Below are 19,040 nucleotides of genomic sequence, written 5' to 3' on the forward strand. Positions count from 1 at the left end.
TTCTCCCTTTCTTGCTTGGGTATCTATATTTCCAGATCTATCCTTATATTCTGCAGTATGTTAATTTTTTTTTTTTTTTTTTTGTAGGTACAACTGTACAGGGCTGAATTTTGGGAAGGTAGATGTTGGACGCTATACTGATGTTGGCACACGGTATGTGGATGCCTGGGCAGAGGGTCTGAGCTGAGAATTCCTTAGAGTGATTTAAATGATGGACACAGCTGCATGTACAAAGTCCTCTCTGGGCTCTCTAGGTACAAAGTGAGCACGTCACCACTCACCAAACAACTCCCTACCCTGATCCTGTTCCAAGGTGGCAAGGAGGTAATTCGTCGGCCACAGATAGACAAGAAAGGACGAGCTGTCTCTTGGACCTTTTCTGAGGTACATGAAAAAATGGGCAATGATTTGGAAAAGGATGAACAGTGAATGGGCTTTATACTTAATCTGGGTTTAATTCTGAATTCTGCCACTTGCCCACTGTTTTTAAGGGTGTAGATTAGTTATCAGATGTCACCTAGTAAGTTATATGTCACCTAGTTTGTTATATGCTTGCTGCTAATACTGAGGAAAACCATATAAATAAGATTTGGTCTGTGAGGTGCCTGTAGTTTGTAAGCAATTAGGTTTCTCTTCAGTAAATTGGAGGTAGTAACACCTTGCTCATAGGATTGCTTTACAGTTGCATCTAGGTACAATTCTTGGCACAAAAACTGGCCTCTAATGGACACTTAAATACCAAAGAAAAGTTAGGTTGGGGCAGATTCTGCCCTCTGATTCCTCTGGTTTCTAGACTGTGCTTAGTTAAATACTTCCTACTCTCAAGCCCTGAACTTTACCTTCCCACCCAGTGCCTGATATGTTCATCTCTTTTGCATAGGAGAATGTGATTCGAGAATTCAATTTGAATGAGCTATACCAACGAGCCAAAAAGATGTCAAAGGGTGGAGACAATGTGTCGGAAGAGAAGCCTGTGGTCTCTACTCCCACTGCTGTGCCAGATGGGGAAAACAAGAAGGACAAATAGGATCCTGCATTGTTCTTGCTTCTTCTGTCAATTTCTGGCACCTCTGAGGCCCAATTCCAGCAGTAACCACAATCCTTGCCTGAGGCTGTGGCCGTTTGTTTTTTTTTCCTATTTGGCTGTGCCTGGGTTGGGGCAGGGTGCCTGCTTCTGATTTCTGAAGAAGCGTGTGTCCAGGGAACCATGAAGCATTCATTCTATGGAAGGGCTGTTCTGTCCTAGCCAAGTGTTTCTCCCAGGGAGTGATCTCATGCATAGAGGTAGAAATGGTATCCTTCCAAGGTTGGGTCAGCATATAAACTGCTAGTCAACGCCTGGATATCACCAGTCTGTGGTTTCATTATGTCTCCTAGTGAGCCTGCAAAGCACAGACTATAAACTCTAATATTAGATGTCAGAGTATGAAACACTAAGAATTTTTCCTCAAGGACCCTTTCTTCCTTAGGCCTTTCTGGCTTGATCTGTGGCATTCATTAAGATAGTTAAGTTTAAGGGATTGGAGAAATGGCTCAGAGCACTGGCTATTCTCCCAGAGGACCCCTTCGATTCCTAACAGCCACATGGGGGCTGAACCTGTCTGCAACTCTAGTCCCAAGCAGTCCAACACCATCTGGCCTTGGCTGGCACTGTATGCATGTGGTGCACAAACATACACGATGGCAAAACACCCAAAAGGGGTGCATGTGATGTAATTTAATCTTTAAGTGTCACTAATCCCAATGAAAAGCCTTCAACCAGAATTTTCATCATGGGAAATAAAATTAAACGATCTCCCTGTACCGTGGAAACTGAGGGAAGGGCAATGTTGACTAGAGAGGCTCTTTTGTGTGGCGTGGCGGACTGGAAGAAGAAAGCCCCGAGGCTGGACAGCAGTTTTCTCCTATGGTCCCAGCTTTCCTAATAAAGGGATTGTTATTTTGATTGCCTTGGTGTTTCTCCTTTATTAGAAAGTGAGCAGCTTCAAAGGAACTGCCACCGGTTTTGTTTTGTTGTTGCTTGTTTTTGCTTCTCGAATGTAAGATTGAATATTGAACTCAGGGAATTTTATAAACTAAACACACCTCTAGACCCGAATTAACCTTTTTTTTTTTTTTTTTTTTTTTAAGCTTGTGAGTGAGGGTCTTGATCGTTGGAGAGATTAACCTCTAAATCACCATCCTCTTGATTCACCTAAATACCTGAGACTAAAGGCGCCAGATACGGCGTCTGTACTATAAATGGGCTACGGTTCAAAGTCCACTTAACATCAAAGACCTTACCTTTTGGTTTCACCACGTGAGGACATGGATCTCCCAAGTTCTGTGCGAGTTAGCTAGTTTCTGTAGTCGATGTACGGAAATGCGGTGCAAACTTCTCTTGGAATTGGTCTACAGATCCCAGGGTAGGAGGTACAGAAAGCCCCTAGCCGAAAAGGCCCCAATGGGTTGGGGGTGTTGGGTTTTTTTGTTTTTGAGTCCTGTATGCAGGTCATCTTGGTACAGGGTGGTTTGATCCGGTCCTCCGCACCGCCCCCAACCCCTCTTCTGATAGGCTGCGTGGTTGTGCTTTAAGGGCCCGCCTTCAAGTCACGTGGGCGCCGCTAGCCGCGCTTCTTTTGCTGCGGATTTTGAACTGGTAAACTGTGAGTTTGTCTCTGGGGTTGCGTCCTGCTTTATCCTACAAACGCCTCATCACCACATTGTCTCGGCCACCGGAGGTCGGTACCATGGCCCCTAGCGGAAGAAAGCGGAAGGCCGCGCCGGCAGAGACAGTGGACAAGCGCGAGAAACTGGCGGAGGGCCCGGCGGTGGTCATTGAGCATTGGTGAGGGGCGCGGGAGTCGCGGGGGGGCGGGGAAGCGTAGGCCTGGCTGCTGGGACCTAAGGCCCCGTCTGCAACCCCTTATGTCCGCAGCACGAGCTGACGCGTGTACGGGCGCCATGCTGCTGCCCTGAGCCAGGCTCTGCAGCTGGAGGTCCCAGAGCTGCCTGTGCAGGTGAACCCATCCAAGCCGCGGAGGGGCAGCTTCGAGGTGACGCTTCTGCGCCCGGACAACAGCCGTGAGTGGAGGCCGCGATGGGGGTAGAGACGCAAGCCGGGCACCTGATGACTGAGGGGATGGGGTAGTAGTGAATGCCACCGTAATTGAGCTTTATCCGATCTTTTTCCAGGTGCGGAACTCTGGACTGGTATTAAGAAGGGCCCGCCACGAAAGCTAAAATTTCCTGAGCCTCAAGAGGTGGTTAAAGAATTGAAGAAGTATCTTTCATAAGGACGTTGGGCAGGGAGTCTCCATGCTGAGGTTTGCATCATGACACAGGGATGCACATTGGGATCGACTGTGAAAGTCTCCTTACTATTACAACGTGTCTCATGTGTGATTTTTAAAGAATTAAACTGTGGAATTCCCTCTTCCCCCCAAGACTTGCCCTGCAGGTATAGGCAAGTTCTGCATTTGTTACTATTTCCGTTTCCCATCTCTGGTGACTATTTTAATTACATGAGTCTTGCAAATCTTCCTGGTTAAGTGTGACATGTTTCTGTAGTTAAGGTTTTTCTCCCTTATTGGCAGAATCTTTGCTGTACCTGCGGTTTTTCTGGTTTTTGCTAGTAGTCTGTGATAAGGTAGCATTACACCCCACCCCCATTGTTGGTGGCATGTATTTGATTTGTGTTTCTAGTGCTTAATATAACGCTTTGGCATGTTTTCCGAACTTACATGTGGAGTGAGTTTTGTGTGGCTAAAAACACAGGGTGGGCATGCCTCTGTTGGTCCTTGTGATTGCTTGGAACCCAACTCTCATGTTCCCTTCTCTATTTGCAGCTTTCATTCCCTGGAGATGTTGAAGCATTTATGATAGTGCATGGCCAAACCTAAGCTATGTACCTGAAGCCAGTTTCTTCCTCACCAGAAATGATGGTCCAGTTGCGACGAAGCCCTCCAACAAGGCATTGTAAAAGTGTTTGAATTGGTTTAATAAAAGTTAAAATAAAGTATCTGAGAGCAAGGGCCAAGTTTAAAGTTTTTCTTAAAGGATAGGCACAACCAGCCTTGTCGGGTTGTTGGTCTTTGTATTTTTCATATCGCAAAGTAACTTTTATGTAGAAATTGTAGGGTCTATGGCAAAACGTGAAACACTTATAAAAACATGGGATATTGTTGGGTATGGTGGTATATGCCTACAATCTTAGCACTTGGGAGACTGACAGGAAGATTGGGAATTCATGGCCAACCTGACCTACAAGACCAGGTTGTTTTTTGTAAAACAAGCAACAACAACAACAACAAAAAACCATAGAGACAAAGTAAATCTTTTTTTAAAGCAACTACTTTTAATCTACTTCTTGGAAGTGGTTATGGAAATAACATCTTCCAGGCCCCTGTTTAAGTTTTTCTAGACTTCTCATACTGGCAGTGAGTAAGCCCCATAGGCTGGGCTTAGTGGCACAGACCTATAACACCAGCTACAAGAGGCTGAGGCAGGAGTCAAAGTTCAGTGCCAGCCTGGGCAATTTTAAGAGATCCCACTCTCATTCCAGTGTTCTACCTTAGCATAGTTTCATTTCTTTGCAAACATTCTTTAAATAGAACCCAACCACAAACAGTGTTCTAAGTTTTCTTGAATTTTCAGTGACTATCCGGTATCTCATGAACTGTGAAAGGCCTAGTCTTAACTATTCCTATGTCTTAACTAGAGTTGGGGACCACAATTATTTTGTCACTGAAAAATGAATTACAAAGAAATAGCTCAAGTTCATAATTTTCTATCCATGGTATTGCTATTTAACTTCTGCCTGGTGCACAAACCTCAGTAGGGGAGATCGGTGCTGAGAGGAGGAGTCCTGCTTGCTTTTCTGCCTAGAAAGCCTTTTGCTGATCAACAGTTGTCACCCTCCTAGAAGCTCTAACTTGCCCTAGGCCTCCACTATGTTAGTATATCTACCTCTGTTTCTGACTCTGAGGAAGGGTCGGGCCAGACAGAGGGAGCACTAGTGGGCCCTAGCCCACCCTCCACTGTCCAGTCTACCACATCAATCTCTTCATCTTCAGAACTGCCAGGAAATGGGTCCAGCAGTTCAGGGTTAGCAGACACCTCCCTAGCTGCCTTGGGAGCAGGATACAATACCTCATTCATGCCTAGGGATACTTCCAGCCCTGTCTCTGCCCAGTTTGAGCATGGAAGTGAGATATCCCTATAAGACCTTTGGGAAGAGTCAGGGGAGTCAAGGTGGAGAAGTTTTTCTCCCTGACCATCCAGTGGCTGGGAGCTGGTAATTTCAAGGTCTGCAGGCCAAGAGCCTCTCAGTGAAAGTGCCTCTCTACTCACCTCAGAGGGCATGACAAGGGGGCTAAGGGGCTCAATAGATTCTGTGTTCTCAGAGCGCAAGACAAGGGGACTAAAGGGCTCAACTGGCTCTTTGTTCTCGCCAACAGGTTCCTTTTCCAATCCTGTAAGGTCTCTGGGCCAGAGTTCCAAGTCTGGCAAACACCATTCTTCCCCTTCAATCCAATTCTTCGCTGTTTCTGATAGGTGATAACTTGGGGTTCTGCAGCCTTCTGCCCCGGGACTCTGCAAAGATCCTACTGGTGGCTCAACATCTGAGCCACAAAGCATGAAGTCCAAAATCTCTTCCAGCTCACTGGTGGCTGCAGCACTTGTGATTCGATATTGCTCAGCTTCACAGGGCTGGCCTAGCAGGGTTGTGTCAAATGTGTAGGGCTCTCTGCAGTCAATATTCAACACAGGTTCCTTCCCTATCAGCATTGGACTGGACCCAAACTCTGACTTCACCACAGGGTGGTCTGGGGAGTGGCTAGCAGAGAGCAAAATGTCTTGTAGCCTAGGGCTCTCTGGGGAGTCCTGACACATTTGTAATCTAGCAGGTATTTCCTGCTCATTAACTGAGGACAACAAAGTTCCTGGAGGCTCTTCTACACCTGAGGGTTCTAGGATCTGGGGGCTATCTTGAGTGTTTCTGATGGGAGGTTCCTGTACCACCTCCCAGCAAGTACCATTGACAATCTTCCTAAGTTTTACTCTCCCAACCTGCCCCTCCTCTACAGAGTTGGAGGTGAGTGCTTTGAATTCAGGGCTTTGCTTCTTGCTCCCACCTGTCTTCCTAACATCAGGAGGGTCTGGAGTGCTCTGTGGAGGTCTGACTTCCCCTGGCTTCTGCTTGTCCACACCCTGTGCTGCTTTACTTACACTTCTCTGCCTCCAAAGACGCCGGCCAGTGGCTGTGGGCACTGAACTGGAACCACTTAAAACGCTGGAAGGCTTAGATGTACAAACATGAGGTGATGGCTTTGAGCGACTCAGCCTGATCTTTCTGGGCAACAGCTGCTCATCCACAGAAGAAGGGTACAAGCTGGGAGGGGAAAGTGCTGTAGGACCTAGAGCAGGGTTATTCTTGTTCTCCTTAGGCCCTTCTCTCTGGCTTGATGGAGATGAGCTTCTTTCTTGAGTCAAGCAAACCCTGGCTTTCTTCTTGAGGAGAAGGGTGTCTGACAAGCTATCTACATTCGGTAAGTTGCTCTTTTTGTGAGGTCCCTGTTCTTCCCCTAAGGACTTCAGCCTCACTGCTCCAAGAGGACTAGGAGTCTGGCTGACAGGCAGTGGAGTTCGAGGGCGGCGGCTGGGTGCTACCACTCTGGCAGAGATTGGTGCAGTACTTGGTGGTTGTAAGCACTCTCTGTTTAGTCTTCGGCCCTGGGGAGCCTTTACTAATTTCCCACCCTCTAGCTGAAGAGTTTCTAGCTCAGACACTCGGAGCTGACGGGCAGCAGAAAGCACATCCTGGGCTTCTTCCTGAGATACTTCCATCTCTGAAGTATACAGGAAATCCACCAGTTTCCTAAGTGTCCTGATCTTTAGGCCTCCCAGCTCCAGCACCACCTTCCGACCCTGAACTGGCCTTTCCCGCTCCAGGCGTTCTGTGAAGAAGGGACTACAGGCGGACAGGATGCAGCAGTGGGCTGGGACAGCCTCACCTGGAGGAGGGAAAAACACTCTTGTTAAGCTTTTTCTTTATTTCTTTTGGTCTGTTTTTAGTCCCAATAACAACAAAAAAATCACTAATTTAAAGATAAAGAAAAAATATAGTATCATCAGCTAACATATGTGCTTAGGGCTTTAAAAATCTGTTCAAACCAGGTTTGGTGGTACATGCCTGTAACCTCAGACCTTGGAAGGTAGAAATTTCAGGAGTTAAAAGTCATTCTCAAGGCCAGTATGATCTATAGGAGAAATTGTTTTGTTTTCCTTTTGGTTTTTCAAGATAAGAGTTTCTCTGTGTAGTTCTAGCTGTCCTGGAATTTGCACTGTAGACCAGGATGGCCTCAAACCCAAAGAGATCTGCCTGCCTCTGCTCCCAAGTGCTGAGATTAAAGGTATGAGCTATTACCCAGAAAGAAATCTTGTTTTCAAAAGACCAAACCAAACAAAAAAGCCTTCCTAAACCTTCTTAAACCTTTGCAACTATCCCATTAGGATACTATGAGCATTTTATAGACTTTCTGTGCCCACAAAACTTTCCAGTTTGCTTTTCTTTGCTTATTTTCAGACAGGGTCTGGTTATAAGCCCAGACTTTGCTCATATTCATGATCTATTTGAGAACAGTGATTAAAATTGTATACCACTACACCGGACTCTAGTTTCTTTTTTTTTTCTTTTCTTTTTATTAAATTATTAATATTTTCACATGTACTTTCCCTCTCCCTCTCCCTCCCCCCACCCCTGGACTCTAGTTTCTTTCTTTGTGTGTGTGCATACATATTCCTGAAGGGGTGATGTGTTCATGCTATTGTATCGTGTGGAAGTAAGAGGACAACTTAAAGTGTCAGTCCACACCTTTCACTTTCTTTGACACCTTTCTTTCTGTTGCCCTTCATAATGCCAGGCTAGCTGTTCTACAAACTTCCCAGGATTTTCATGCCTCTGCCTTCCATCTAGGCAAAGGAGCACTGAGATTGGAGGTGTATCTGGGATCTGAGGATTCAAACTCAGGTCCTTACATTTATATGGTAAGTTTACTACCCACAGAGCATTCTCCCTAACCCCTATAATGCCTTTATATTTACTCATTTAGGGTGTGTGTAGGCTAGAAGTTGACCTTAGTTGACTGTCTACCTTATCCTTTAAGACAGGATCTCATTGAATCTGGACCTCACCAATTGGCTAGACTTGCTGGCCAATAAACCCCAGGGATCCTTCTGTTTCCAAATCTCCAGCACTAGGATTACAGGAACATATCAATGTAGTCAGTTTTTTATATGGGTGCTGACTTTTTATATAGGTGCCAACCATCCAAACTTAGATCCTCCTGTTTGTAAGACAAGCACTTTACCAATTGAGCCATCTCCCTAGCTCCTATTTATTTGTGTACAATATGTGCTATAGCATATGCACATAGCTCAGAGAACAACTGTGGATATTTGTCCTCACTTTTCACTTTCTTTGATACAGGGTCTGTTTCTACCTGTTCCCTATGCCAGGCTAACTATCCTTTGAGCTTTCAGGGTTCTCCTGTCTTCTGCCTTCCATCTCTCCTTGTATGGGGGCAGGGATTACAGACAGTTGTACTATGTGTTTGTGTTTTAGGGATTTGAGTTCAGGTCCTTATGCTTGCACATCCAGCACTTTTATCCAATGAGCCACCTCCCTACCCTCTTTAGTCATTTTTAAGTTGGATATCATGTGATCTAGGCTGGCTAAAATCCCTATGTAGTAAAGGATGACCTGAACTTCTAATCATCCTGCTTCTACAGGGATGCACTATGCCTAGTGTAATCTGTGCTGGGGACTGGACCTAGGGCTTCATGAAAACTAGGTTAACACTCTATCAACTGAGTTATATGCCCATGTCCAACATTTTAAAATTATGTATTCTATGTGTATGAATGTTTTGCTTTCATTGATGCCTGATGCCAGAAGAGGGCACTAGCTCTCTTGGAACTGGACAACCTCTAAGCTGCTACATGGGTACTGGGAACTGAACCAAGGTCCTTTGCAAAAACAGCACAAGTACTTCTAACTGATGAGCCATTTCTCCAGCCAACTCCCTCCCTGAGTTTTGTTTTATGATGTTTCTTTGTTGTTACTTGGCTTATTTTTATTTTTTATTTTTTATTTCTTTGAGACAGGGTTTCTCTATATAGCTCTGGGTATCCTGGAATTCCCTCTGGCCTTGAACTCAGAAATTTGTATGCCTCTTTCTCATGAATGTTGGGATTAAAGGCATGTGCCCACAGGTTGTGTTTGTTGTTGTTTTTGAGACTGGGTCTGGGCATTCGGATGGCGTAGAATGGAAAGGCCCTAGCAGCAGACCTAGTCTACAGACCTGAGTTCATCCCTGAAACCCACATGAGGAAAGGAGAGAACTGACCCCTGAAAGTTGTTTTCTGACATTCACCTGTGTGTCACAGCACACTTCCAAGCTCCCCAAATAAGTGTGTGTGTGTGTGTGTGTGTGTGTGTGTGTGTGTGTGCACATGCACTCATGTGGGAGAGAGAGAGAGAGAGAGAGAGAGAGAGAGAGAGAGAGAGAGAGAGAGAGAGTCTGTGAGTCTGTCAGGAGAAGCATGCATGAGTATGCCTCACTTTGTAGCCTGGGCTGTCCTTGAATTAGTAATCCTTTAACTTCCTAGTTTTACTTTTTAAATCCAGATTTCTGAATGAGTATTTTGTTCACATGTATGCATATGTACCACCTGTGTGCCTGTTGCTAAAAGGGCATTGGATTCCCTGGAATGTGGGTTATGGATGATTGTAAGCCAACATGTGGGTGCTGGTACAAAAGCAACAAATGTTCTTAACCAATGAGTTATCTCTCTCTAGCCCCATTCTAGTTTAATTTTGGGGGGGGGGGGAAGCATAGTAACAGTTTAACTCTTTTAACACATTTACTTATTATGTGCTTTACCTGCATATATATCTATACATGTATAAGTTACAGATAGTAGTAAGCTGAAATGTGGATTCTGGGAATTGAACCAGGGTCCTCTGGAAAAGCAGTCAGTGCTCTTAGCCATATGCTGTCTTTTCAGCCCCTAACAATTTACTACTGAGAACAGTTTTAGAGGGGCTGGAGATAAAGCTCATTTGGTAGAGTGCTTGCCTAGCATGCATAAAAACCACAGGATTGATCCTCAGCTCTGCATCAAATTAGGATGGTGGTAAATTTAGGAGACAGGAAAATTATAAGTTCAAGGCCCTTTTCAGCCACATAGAGTTTGAGGAAAGCCTAGGCTGAATGACTTCCTGTCTCAAAAAACAAAAACAGCCAGGTGGTGGTGGCGGCACATGCCTTTAATCCCAGCACTCAGGAGTCAGAGGCAGGTAGATCTCTGTGAGTTCAAGGCCAGCCTGGTCTACAAGAGCTAGTTCTAGGACAGCCTCCAAAGCCACAGAGAAAACCTGTCTCGAAAAACCAAAACCAAAAAAAAAAAAAAAAAAAAAACCCACAAACAAACAAAAACAAAAACAAGGGGCTGGAGAGATAGCTTAGAGGTTAAGAGCGCTGGCTACTCCTGCAGAGGTCCTGAATTCAACTCTTAGCAACCACATGGTGGCTCACAACCATAAGATCTGGTGCCCTCTTCTGGTGTGTATGCATACATGCAGGCAGAACACTATACATAATAAATAAATCTTTAAAAAAAAAAAACCTAAAAAACTAAAAACCAACAAAAAACCAAAAACAAGACTAATCCTAAACCAGGTGTGGCAAGGCAGAGGCAAGTTCTAGATCCCTATGAGTTCCAGGCTGGCCTGGTCTACACAGAAGGTTCTACAAGGCTACATAGTGAGAGCCTATTCAATAAAACAAATACCAACCACCAACAATAACCCATTCCCCTCCCAAAAGTAATTAACCTAGAAACTAAAAGCTTTTCACCAGTTTACAATATTTATAGGTAAGAACATTCTTCTGGGTTTATTGTTTACCTCTGGCCTTGAATTCATTTTACCTTCTATAGTCTTTCCCTTTATTTTCTTACCCTCTGCCTGCAGAAGGGCATCACAAAACACACCGCTCTGCTGCTGGTGATGAAGCTGCAGAAAAGCTACCCGGAGGAACCGGGGATTCCTGTATAGGATTTTAGAACTGGCTGGAGAGCACATGTTGTATTTGATTAATAAACCTTCTAGGTTTTCTCGGTTCAGATTCCTGTGGGTGAGATAATATGTTTCAGAGGTATGATTATACCTAATTTATTTTTTGTCTTTGAAATGGGAAAGAGAGAGAGTGAGTTGAAGAAACATCAGTTAAGAAGTTATGCTGAGAAAGACTATTATGGGAGTGGTTGCATGTAGAAGCTCCGAGGTAAGCCTACATTTGACACTTAGCTCTGTTCTTAACTAGACTAGCTGTATAATATCACGCAGGTGACATAACTTCTCAGAGACTCACCTTTCTCAGGCATGAAATGGAAATAACAGCACTTACCTTTTGTAGGGCTTTAAAAAAAATTTTAAGCAAGCCAGACATGGTGGAGCATGTCTATAATTCCAGTTCTTGAGAGGCAGAGGCAGTAAGATCAGGAATTCAACGACATCCATCCTCCCACATATAACTAGTTTAAGACCAGCCTAGGCTATGTGAGACCCTATCTCAAACACAACAACACAGAACAAAAGAAATGAGGGCATGGTGGTAAGTGTCTGTAGTTGAAACAGCTGAGAGGAAAAGGTGGAGACTGTGAGTCTGAGGCCGGCCTGGGCTGCACAGGAAGACTCTGACTCAAAATAAAATTAAATGAGTCAATACAGGCAAATTATTTAGTACAGTGTGCCCACCACAAAATAATTATCTTCTCCAAATACCAGCTATTGTTATACTTCAGTCTTTCTCATTCATATTAGCACCGAGACCTAACTCCTATAGTGCCAACCATTCACTTTCTTCCTAGGCACCAGGTCTCCACATACTTTCAAGTTCACACTTTCAAAGACCATCATCATACTGCTGGCTATAAAACTGACTTCTAGAAGCCTTGCTTTAAGCTCACTTATCACACCTACCAGCAGAGGGTGCACAATCAAGAAAAGACAGGATTTGGAAGGTCTTGCATATAAATAAGATCACTGTTGACTGATCAAAGTGAACCAGAATAATCTGGTCAGTTTGCAAAAAATAGGGACTTTGTGAGCCTGGTTAAATGTCTAGGTAACAGCAGAACAAGGAGGGGCAAGCATTTGACCCTTCCCCATCCAAATAAAATTAATATTCTAGCTTAAATTTCTAGGGGGGTTGGCGGGGCAGGCCAGGACCACTTCCCCATCCCTACTCACTGCACACCTGTGTGTTCTTTTTCCAGTACAATTATGGAGTTTTCTGTCAGGTAGCACTGAAGAGTCCAAATAGTTCACGTCAAAACTATTAGGAAAAAAAAAGAGAGTAGATAAATTAAGAAAGAGAAGTATCAGCTGAGCTAGGTGATCCAACGTCTGTAATCCTAGCTGTAATTCAGGAGGCCAAGGCAGGAATAATGTTTCAGACCATCATGGGCAATTTAATGCAAACTTTGTTCTCAAAATATAATTCTAAAAGGACGGATGGTAGCCGGGCGGTGGTGGCTCACGTTTTTTATCCCAGAACCCGGGAGCCAGAGGCAGGACGATCTCTGTGAGTTCGAGGCCAGCCTGGTCTACAGCAGAGCTAGTTCCAGGCCAGGCTCCAAAGCCACAGAGAAACTCTGTCTCGAACCGCCCCGCCCCCCAAAGGGACTGATGGTATAACTCAGGGGTAGAACTCTTGTCTGGCAAGTGCGAGTCCTTATACCAAGAACGGGGGGGGGGGGGATGACAAGGAGGCAGGGGAGAAGGAGGGTGCGAAAGACGACTAATTCTTATCCTAGCAAAGGAAACATGGATGAACAAGGTGCCTATTGCAAGGGTGAAGAGAAGGCTTCCAAAATACCAATGCCTACCTTTGTGCTCAGACCCAACCTGGAGTCGTCTTGGCAGTAAATTTGCTCCTGCTGTCCTGTTTCCTCTGGTCCTCTTGTCCAGCTGCTTTGTTTCCTCCTAATGTCCAGTCTCTAGCCGAAGGGTTGCGCAAAGCAGCACAGGTGGGCCAACTGCCTCAGCGATTCCCCTCCTAATCCAAAAACAAGGGAACGAGGCTTAGTGGAGAGAGCCATGGCGTCACAGAAGGAAGGCCCTGCAAACAGGTCACCCACCCCGCACGCTCCGGCCCCGGGGCCCAACTCCTTTGAAGAGGGAAATTCGGCGCGAGGGTTTCTGGGAATGGGGCATGGAGCTAGTGGAGGCCCGAAATCAGGGCTGACCCTCACGGACGCCGCTGGCTTTGTCCACACGTGTTTTGCAGTCTCTCCCTGGCGCCCGCTGACCACCCCGGGTCTCCAGCACCCACATGCACTGGGCAGTGATGACGACGAGGGCCTGAGGCCACGCGGCCGGGGCTACACACCGCGCGCTGCCATCCTCGCGCTCCGGGCGTCGAGGGCTCCGACGACTTCCTTCCTCAGCCGGGCGGCGCTACCTACGTGCGCCAGGATACGTCATCCCTATTGGACGGCCGCCCCCGGGAGAACCAATCAGAGGAGGAGGAGAGCTTTGGCGGGAAGCGAAGTATCGAGGGAGTTGCGGCTGAGGGAAGACGGCTGCTGGGCTGCGTGAGGTAGAGGTACGGGCTGCACGGGAGGGATTCTTCTAGAATCTTCCTTGTCCTGGAACACGCTGAGGGCAGGGCCAAGACTCCCTGTTTCAGTAGAGCGGCTCCAGCGCAGTTGTCCTTGAACGGCTGCAAATAACCTTAGCCCTGCCTAGATCAGTCTAGGCTTCATTTTTCTTTTCCCCCACCGAGACAGGGTTTCTCTGTGTAGCTTTGGAGCCTATCCTGGCACTCGCTCTGGAGACCAGGCTGGCCTCGAACTCACAGAGATCCGCCTGCCTCTGCCTCCCGAGTGCTGGGATTAAAGGCGAGCGCCACCAACACCCGGCTAGGCTTCATTTTTTGAGGAAAAAAAAATGTATGTTTCTGCTTGCAATATCAAGATAGATATTTTTCTAAGGCTAGAGAAGTTCAGGAAAAAAAATAACTGGACTGGTATCTGACACCGCGCGCGCACACAAACACAGCCCACCCCGTGGATTCCATTCCAAACCTGAATCTACAGAAATGGTGCCCCAAGGGAGTTGTGGGAACACCTACTTGTAGTGAGTTCCTACAGACCATTTATTTAGCTCGGTTGTTGACTAGAAATAGCTGTTTTCAGGGGTAGTATAAAAGAATGATTTCAAGATTAAAAAAAAAAAATTACAGAGAATGAGGCCCAGAAATGGTGGCCTTTAATTCCAGCTCACGGAGGGCAGGGGCAGCCGATCTCTGTGAGTTTGAGGCCAGTCTGGTCTGCAGAGCGAGTTCCAGTACAGGCTCCAAAGCTACAAAGAGAAACCCTGTCTCGGAAACAAAACAAAGCAAAACAAAAAGACAAAAAAATCAACAAAAACACAAAAAGTCAATCTATGCTATAAATCTGTACAGCACCTTTTTACCAATGTGTGTTAGGATGGATGACTGGCCCTCAGTAGATAACTGATGATGTCCTGCTTTGGGTAAAAATGGCCAAATTCAAAGCTACTGATTGCAAAGTGTGCTGAAGGAAATGAAGTCGCCAAGAGGATGCAGAAAAAGGAGAACCTGCAGAAACACAAGGTATATGGATGAGTAAGACAGTGTGTTCAAATGTGTCTTTAGGATCTGGGGGCTTCATGTGTAACTTAATGGTAGAATGTTTTGCTAACATATAGGAAGCCCTGGGTTCTGTTTTCCTTTTTTTTTTTTTAATATTTATATTTTATGTATGAGTATTCTGCATGTATACCTGCATGCCAGAAAAGGGCATCAGATCCCATTACAGATGGTTGTGAGGCACTATGTGGTTGCTGGGAATTGAACTCAGAACCTCAGGAAGAGTATCTCTCTGAGCCGTCTCTCCAGCCCCACCCCTCCCCCCCTTTTTTTTAAAGAAAAAAATTTGAGCTGGTTGTGGTGGCACATGCCTTTAATCCTAGCACTCAGAAGTCAGAGACAGGTGGATCTCTGTGAGTTTGAGGCCAGCAGGATCCACAGAGAGAGCTCCAGGACAGCCAGGGCTGTTACACAGAGAAACCCTGTCTTCAAAATTAGAAAAAAAGAAAAAAGAAAAGGATTTGAAGCAGTTCAGCTCATTTCCAAGTAGGTCATATTTCCCTTTGTTTGGATTCTGCTTCAAGGATGAAAAAAGAAACAAGAAGCAGGACATTTTCAGTTGCAGTTGTCAAGGTGTGAAAAGGAAGCAGTTTGTGAAAAGACATACAATTTAGCTGCAAGACAGATTCCAGATATTGTCAGCAGCAGCAGCAGCAGAGACAAGCAGGCAAGGGAAAACAAAAGCTACTGGTGGGAACAATACTTGTTTATGGCATCCATGATTGTAGAATTAAGACTTGATTGAGCAGGTACAATACCATTGTGGCTTATTCTGTGGAGTTGTAAGGAAAATGTTTTATCCCCTTGGTTGGCTTGGTTTTTTTAATCAAGTACCTTTTTTTTTTTTTTTTTTTTGGTAGTAAAATGTCTCTCTGTCTCTGTCTTTCTGCCTCTCTCTGCCTCTCTCTGTCTGTCTCTGTCTCTCTCTCTCTCTCTCTCTCTCTCTTCTCTCTCTCTCTCTCTGTGTGTGTGTGTGTGTGTGTGTGTGTGTGTGTGTGTGTGTGTGTGTGTGTTACTCTCCCCTCTCTCCCTCTCCAGGGTTTCTCTATACAATAGTTCTGCCTGTCCTGAAACCCTACTTATACCAGGTTGACCTAGCTCACAGAGATACACTTGCCTCTAGGATTAAAGGTATGAACCATCACACTGGCTTGTGGTAGTAAAATTTGTAAAGGGAATGATACATGATCATCCTACCCAGGGCTTCAAAAATAGCTAACTTGGGGTACATAGCCACCAGAGGATAGAAACAAAAATACTTTGTTTTATCCTTATACAGATAACCAGTGTTTTGAAAGATGGATTTTTTTTTTTCATTTCATCATGTCATTTATAGTTTCGTCTGTTTTAGAACTAGAATCAAAGCTGGGTGTGGTGGCATACACTGCTAATCTCAGGAGAACTAAGAGAGAGGACAGCTTGAGCTGTTTCGAAAAAAGGAGAAGGAGGAAAAGAAAGAGGAAGTAAAAGGAGGAAAAAGAAAGGAGGATGAAAAGTGCTAAAGATAAGGGACTAGAGCTCTATCTCAGTACAGTGCTTAGTTAGCATATGTGAAGCCCTGGGTTTCATTCCTAGTACCCTATAAACCCTGGGGGAGATGGGACACACTAGTAATCTAACCCTGGGGAGGTAGAGGCAGAAGGATCAGCGTTCAAGGTCATCCTTAGCTATACAGGCAGTATGAGACCACTAGGTCTATTTGAGACCTTGTCTTAAAAACCTAAAATAATAATAATAATAATAATAATAATAATAATGAATTTGCATGATAAGACCATTTGGCAGGTAAGGATGTTTGCTGCTAAGCTTGCTGACCTGAGCTTTATCCCAGGGACCCACAAGGTAGAAAGAGAGAACAGACTCTGTAAAGTTGCCCTCTGACCTCTGCTGGCACACCATTCATAAATAAGTAAATGTAATAAATTTAAAAATGAATAAAAACAACTAGACTTACAATTGCACAGCACTCTATCCTATACCCTATCTGCTGATTTTAATATTTCTTTCCTTTGTTGCTAAGTATTGAAACCCGGGCCTTCTTTCTATAGGCTGAGTATGTACTTTAATGTACTAAGCTATTTAAATCTCAGGCCCAACTGAATTTCTCTTTTTACCTAAAAAACAAAACAAAACAGGATCTCACAATGTTGCCTAGGCCTGCCTCAAATTTGCAATCCTCTTACCATAGGTTCTCCAGTAAGTCTAACTAAGAAACCAAAATGACTTTTATGTCTAGTTTTATTCTTACAACAGATTTGTCTATGTGATGAGTGTGATGTGTGCCCATTCAAAGGCTAGAGAAGGCTATCCAGTGTTGTGCTCTAGCATTCTCTGACTTATGTCTTCGAGCCTGGAACTGGGCTGGTGACCAGCAAACTCCAGTGATCCTCTTAGCTCTGTTCTCCTATCCATAGTCAAGCATATGACCATGACTGGTTTTTTACATATGTGCTAGCATCTGAATTCAGGTTCTCATATCTGAGCAGCAAGTGACCTGTTATCCACCGAGCCATCTCTCTAGTGAGAGATAGTTATTTCAATTTTACAGTGAAGGAAACAGGTTCAGAAATTATATAATTTGGTCAGGGTCACATAGTGATGTAAGCATTGAGATAGTGTACTTGTACAGGAGTAGTTAGAAGCCAGCAGTTTGACTGCAGTCTCCCTTTTTAGCTATTGTATCACCATTTTATATTATGAAAGCTTTATGAAGATTAATTTTGTAGCAGCCAGTAGGAATACACACCTACTATTCCAGCAATCAGGATGCAGAGGTAGGAGCATCTCTGTGAGTTCAAGGCCAGCCTGGCATATGGTATACATATCAAGAATTCCAGGACAGCCATAGTTATATAGTGAGACCCTGTATCAAAAAATAAAATAAAATAAAAATAAATAAGAAATATGGCCAAGCCGGTCGTTGGTGGCGCACGCCTTTGATCCCAGCACTGGGAGGCAGAGGCAGGCAATCTCTGTGAGTTTGAGACCAGCTTGGTCTACAAGAGCGAGTTCCAGGAAGGACAGGTTCCAAAGCCACAGAGAAACCCTGTCTTGAAAAACCAAAAAAAAAAAAAAAAAAAAAAAGAAAGAAAGAAATATGGCAACAAGAGGTCTTAGTGGGTAAAATCCTTGCTGCCAAGCCTTATGACCTAGGTTTGATCCCCTGGACCCATACAGAAGAAGGAGAGAAGGGATTCCTGTAAATTGTTCTCAGACCTGAACATGAGTGCTGTAGTACATGTATGCCTATGCACATATTTAAACACAGATACACACATTTAATTTAGAAAATATAAAGAGAAACCTTCCAATTCATTATCTTTGTTTAGTAATTAGTAAGTAACTGATACTAGTCTTACCAAGTGGTAATATGCCAGCATTCCCATCACTGAGAAGGCAGAGGCTGAGGGATTTTAAGTTTGAGGCCAGCCAGTGGTCCAGTGAGACCTTGTCTCAAACAAAACAAAGCAACAATAAGCAAAACCCCTTCCCCTCCTAAATCTTAAACAAATCTAGAGGAAAATTCCTGTATGTTTTATTTAGGTCAAATAAAAATGCCAGGTAATTTTGAGTTCACAAATAGCATTCCCTTAATTATTTTAACTATATTCTTATCTATTCTAAACTTTTTGTTTACTAGATTCTGTCTATTGTACCAGGCAAACCCACATTTCTTTTATGGAAAGACAGTGGTTTTCCTCAACAGCTCTGTGGATTCTGCTTCCTTTTAGTTTAAAGCAGAGAGGCTAACAAGCTAGCAACAAGCCTAAGCATTTATTTTTCCTCATAAACGCTAATGCAATTAAATCAAAACAATGAAATTGAGAGTTTGCCTGAGATATTTCCTACCATCCCAATCAACAGTCCTGTTTCTGGGATTTCTCTCTCCTTCCTTCCTGGCTTCCATTGGGAAATGCTTTGGGGAAGAAAGCAAGAAACCAAACAGCAGCAGGCAAATAAAGTAAGCTCTTTTCCGTTTACCCACCCTGATAGGTAGGGGAAGGGAGCAAGACCCTCATCAAAGAGAACTGAGGCTTAGGCGTGCCGTTCTAAAAAAGCTTTGTTATCTAGCACCTCCCACCTCCCCCTGAGCTCTGCAGTAATTCCTTGGAGATTGTATAGTCTCCGCTTTAAATATAAATATATATATAATACATATATTTAAAACTTCCTTGTCTTTCTCTCTCTCTTTTTTTTAATTTCCTATAATAAAGTTTCCTATTGGATAAGGTCAGCTCCCTGATTTATGCCTGGCTCCTATTGGAAGCTCGCAGGGGCTGACATCACTTAGGAAAGCTAGGGTAGGGCTGCCAGATC

At 44.4% G+C, this 19,040-nt stretch overlaps 3 protein-coding genes and 1 long non-coding RNA gene across 4 annotated transcripts in view; 2 read left to right on the top strand and 2 right to left on the bottom strand.

The window, feature by feature from the left end:
• Nucleotides 1-1,946, top strand: part of Tmx2 (thioredoxin related transmembrane protein 2) — a gene marked incomplete in the record, with an annotated part of 8,862 nt that extends 6,916 nt beyond the window's left edge. The window contains 3 exon segments of the mRNA XM_027422680.2: nucleotides 88-153; nucleotides 255-384; nucleotides 881-1,946. Coding sequence (XP_027278481.1) covers nucleotides 88-153; nucleotides 255-384; nucleotides 881-1,027 — 343 coding nt within the window.
• The window catches only part of LOC118239056, a 6,400-nt gene extending 3,849 nt beyond the window's left edge, over nucleotides 1-2,551 (bottom strand). The window contains exon 1 of the long non-coding RNA XR_004770473.1: nucleotides 2,284-2,551. This is a non-coding gene — a long non-coding RNA (uncharacterized LOC118239056). The remainder of the gene's footprint in view (nucleotides 1-2,283) is intronic.
• A 58-nt stretch (nucleotides 2,552-2,609) lies between these two features.
• On the top strand, nucleotides 2,610-4,009 carry Selenoh (selenoprotein H). Its single transcript, NM_001256757.1, has 4 exons — nucleotides 2,610-2,827; nucleotides 2,918-3,063; nucleotides 3,175-3,305; nucleotides 3,828-4,009. The coding sequence occupies exons 1-3, from the start codon at nucleotides 2,730-2,732 to the stop codon at nucleotides 3,273-3,275; spliced, it is 345 nt and encodes a 114-aa protein (NP_001243686.1). The 5' UTR covers nucleotides 2,610-2,729; the 3' UTR covers nucleotides 3,276-3,305; nucleotides 3,828-4,009.
• A 313-nt stretch (nucleotides 4,010-4,322) lies between these two features.
• Nucleotides 4,323-11,176, bottom strand: Btbd18 (BTB domain containing 18). The gene is made up of 2 exons (XM_035446284.1): nucleotides 11,005-11,176; nucleotides 4,323-6,995 (listed from the first exon to the last, which is right to left on the bottom strand). Exons 1-2 carry the CDS (start codon nucleotides 11,126-11,128, stop codon nucleotides 4,930-4,932), a joined length of 2,190 nt encoding a protein of 729 aa, XP_035302175.1. The 5' UTR covers nucleotides 11,129-11,176; the 3' UTR covers nucleotides 4,323-4,929.
• Nucleotides 11,177-19,040: the final 7,864 nt, after the last annotated feature.

Source organism: Cricetulus griseus, chromosome 6 (assembly GCF_003668045.3).
Source record: "Cricetulus griseus strain 17A/GY chromosome 6, alternate assembly CriGri-PICRH-1.0, whole genome shotgun sequence".
NCBI classification, from domain to species: Eukaryota; Metazoa; Chordata; class Mammalia; order Rodentia; family Cricetidae; genus Cricetulus; species Cricetulus griseus.

Bases quoted from the DNA above. Each gene is read 5' to 3' on its own strand.
- Btbd18 (XM_035446284.1), bottom strand. From the start codon at position 11,128: ATGTGCTCTCCAGCCAGTTCTAAAATCCTATACAGGAATCCCCGGTTC. The intron at 6,996-11,004 runs GTAAGAAAATAA...TCCCTCCTCCAG, and splicing joins TGCCCTTCTGCAGGCAGAGG to GTGAGGCTGTCCCAGCCCAC.